This window comes from Oryzias melastigma, linkage group LG19, assembly GCF_002922805.2.
Source record: "Oryzias melastigma strain HK-1 linkage group LG19, ASM292280v2, whole genome shotgun sequence".
Taxonomy (NCBI): domain Eukaryota; kingdom Metazoa; phylum Chordata; class Actinopteri; order Beloniformes; family Adrianichthyidae; genus Oryzias; species Oryzias melastigma.
Genome location: NC_050530.1, coordinates 15,750,406 through 15,753,881, shown reverse-complemented (window position 1 = coordinate 15,753,881; position 3,476 = coordinate 15,750,406). Strand labels below are relative to the sequence as shown.

The window sequence follows — 3,476 nt, the reverse complement described above, 5'->3', positions numbered from 1 at the left end:
GGTGTGAAGTAAACCTAACACTGATATCTCATGAAATCTTTGTTTACTCGCTCTCCCACTAGCTTACAGCCCCTCACACCCCCAAGCTAACATTAGCTTACAACAAAGATGATGAGCAATATCATTTCAATGCAGACGAACAGTTCTGATCCAGATTCCAGCTGACCAGGAAAACAAAGACGTTCATGGATCTGTCTACAAGTGGATGCTTTAGAATGGAGCAGAGCAAGGAGACTTAGGCTCCACCCATTTCACTTGCTTTTAGAAAGCTGCAGTTTAATTTAGGTTTGAGCTCAAGTTAGCTCATTTTTATATTGGACCCAAACTTGTCAATATGCAAGCTAAAACAAAAAAACAAACAAACGAAAAAGTATTTTTCGCGCTGTAATATTAGACACATTTTAATAGATAGTTTTTTATTATAATAATATTGTTTATACATAAAAGTACTAAAAGGATGAATTTTCAATAAAAAATTGTGAAAAAAATATGAGTAAAAAAGCAAGAAATGTGACATATTATTCTTCACTTAGGCCCAATTTGAAATCTTCCCTACCCCTCTGTCCAAATTCCTTCACTACTCACTATATAGTGTTTGCTATTTTGTTTTGATGTCCAAATCTACAATTCCAAAATCGAGTGCCCTAGAAATTTCCCAGAAGTCTTTGCGATACTAGCATGCATCGATGCTCACTACATTAGCAAATGTAGACCACAAGACTGGAGGCCATGTCCGAATTCCCATCCTTATCCCTTATTACAAAACTATACAGTACTATCTAGTACCTGGACTTTAAAGCAATTCAGACACCGTCACTGCTTTTTTTTAAACGGCGGATATCATGTCATTGATTTCACCAAGTGTAAATCTTATCAACAAGAACATTTCACAACATCTATTTGTGACTTCATGGTGTTCTGATGATGAAAATGTGGATGCTTTATTTAAAAAAATACATTTTCTTCACAAAACTTGTTTTACCACAATGCATTGTGGTCTATATTCACTATAGTGAGCATCAATGCAAGCTAGTTTTTCACAAGACCTGTGGGAAATCAAGGCACTCGATTTTGGAATTGTAGATTCGGACAAAATGGAAAATTCACTTTGAGTAGGAAAGGAATTAGTGTCTGAATTCAGTCGTCACTTCCACTTGATGACATCATCAATAGTCGCCGGTCAGTTAGGTTAGCGCAGAGTTTCCAGCTCTCAGATATGCATAACAACAGCTGTTTTATAACATTCAGCATGTTTTAGCAAGTTTCTTTTTTAAATAAATAAATATATTCCAGATACATTGTGTATGTACTTTTTTTGCACAAAAACTAAATAATAGAAAGTATTTTGTCTTCACAAAGGCTGTTCTCTAAATAATGCCAGGAAGTAAAGCTCCAGGAGCTGTGTGTGCGTGCTGAGTAAAATTAGATGTGTCATTTTTTTTGTTAGAAATAACAATATTTGATGACATGTTTATGCAAAATATGATCTTTTTGGTGTCCAGTGTGGAGTCTGGAAACACAGAAGCATGACTTCGATTTCAAGCACCTGAGCTGCGTCCTGAGTGTGAAAATCAATGAAGCGACTGTCTGCAGCAGCTGCAGCCGAGGCCTGGTGAAAATATGGAGCGTGGACGACGGATCGCTGCTCAGGGTGACAGGATCTATGGACATCAGAGATGTTAAAATAGTTATATTAATATAAAGTCAAGTCTCCTTTATCAAGGTGATCCGACCTCATGGAAGCTCAGTGAAGTGTTTGTTTTTGGATGAATGGTATCTCCTTTCCGGACACTCTGATGGCGCGGTCATGGCGTGGAGCGCCCGTTCCTGTACGAAAGAGTGCCTTGGAATATTCAAGCATCCAAAGTGAGATAAAAAGCTCCAAAAGAGCCTTGAATCTGTCCTACAAGGTATTTTAAATAATCAAAATAGGTTATATAAGAGATGTTTGTTCCATTCCTGCAGGGCAGTCATTTCTGTGGTGCTCACCTTCCTCCGTGTCGTCACCGGCTGTACGGATGGAAACATTCGCATTTTTAATTTCCTCACTAGAGACTGTTTGAGAGAAATCCCAGTAGATCTTAAATCTGGCCACATCTTGTCCCTACACTTCCACGAACACAGGTGAGTCTACTAACTCTTCAGGAGTGACTTCTGCTCGGTGAAGCAGTTTTTGTTTTTTCTTCTGCTTTGTAGCATCCTGGTGAACAGTACATCCGGTGTGCAGCTTTACTGCTTCGCCAAAGTGTTCTGGGATTACATGGACTCAGCAAAAGGAGACCGCAGGGATGCGGTGGCTCGTGGTGATTCGGTTTCCGGGAGCCCAGCGGCTTTGATCAAAGGGTTTTCTTACACGAGGGGAGGTCACGTGATCTCCTCCGGGCAAAAGATGGACGCCAGTGGAAGCACAAAGACTTGTGTGCTGGAAACTCATTTAAAAGGTGAGTCTTTTTTGTTGGAATGAAAATGTGTTCTTAAATGAGTAAATCTTTTCCTCCAGGGGTTTGTGGGGAGACTGTGAAACAGTCAGTGATTCAGAGCGAGAAGGCTGCGGCTGACAGGATGAAGAGGAGAGGCCCTCATCATCCTCCGAAGAGGGACTTCCTCCTCCTCAGGGTCGGCAGCATGTGGAGGGCGCTGTGTCCAGATGAAGTCAGCTTCAACATGGAGTACAACGCCATGCTGCAAGATTCCTGGGGTCCTCCTGCACCTCCTCGGGGTCCTTTACACTCTGCAGAAGTGCTGATTCAGTCCACAGGTGATGGTCATCGCAGGAGGTCCAAAACCTGTGTTCCGATTCTGGACAAAGTCAAAGTGGATGAGTGCCCCCCAAAGGAAGATTTATTCAACGTATAAGTCGTGGTTTTTTTGGGGTTTTTTGGGGGGGGGTTGGGGGTCCAATTTATACCCAGGTGCCACTTGCAAATGACTTTTTCAAAAATAAATAGCAACAGATAAATAGAACAATTTGATATTTATAGTTTATTTTTCATTGGAAGTGGTCGCTTGAATGCATGTTGACGATGATGCTGTGAACGTAGCTTCATACTCCAGGCCGACTTACAGTCTGAAGAATACGGACTTTAAAAGGAGACTCTGGTCACCTTAAAGAACAGTCTCACAGACTGATAAGTGTTTTTAGTCAAACTTCTATAGTGGAGTCAAACAGAGAATATGTATTAAATGGTGTATTCTTATATACACACAATCACACACTGATGGCAGCTCCACTGCCTAACACTGGCGCCAACCTATAACCACCAGGAGCATCATGGGATACAGTGTCTTGTCCAAGGACAATTCGACGCATGGCGAGCATCAACCATTATATATATTATTACAATGTATATATTATAATAATTATAATATATATATATATATATATATATATATATAACGCTGAAACACGTTCCCTAAAACAAATAACTCGTAAATTAGAAAGAAAATGGCGCCATTCCGGATCAGAGCACTCTCTG

General features: G+C 40.5%; 1 protein-coding gene across 1 annotated transcript; it reads left to right on the top strand.

The window, feature by feature from the left end:
* Positions 1 to 1,518: 1,518 nt before the first annotated feature.
* On the top strand, positions 1,519 to 3,262 carry fbxw10 (F-box and WD repeat domain containing 10). Its single transcript, XM_036217025.1, has 3 exons — positions 1,519 to 2,124; positions 2,197 to 2,441; positions 2,501 to 3,262. Exons 2-3 carry the CDS (start codon positions 2,261 to 2,263, stop codon positions 2,854 to 2,856), a joined length of 537 nt encoding a protein of 178 aa, XP_036072918.1. The 5' UTR covers positions 1,519 to 2,124; positions 2,197 to 2,260; the 3' UTR covers positions 2,857 to 3,262.
* Positions 3,263 to 3,476: the final 214 nt, after the last annotated feature.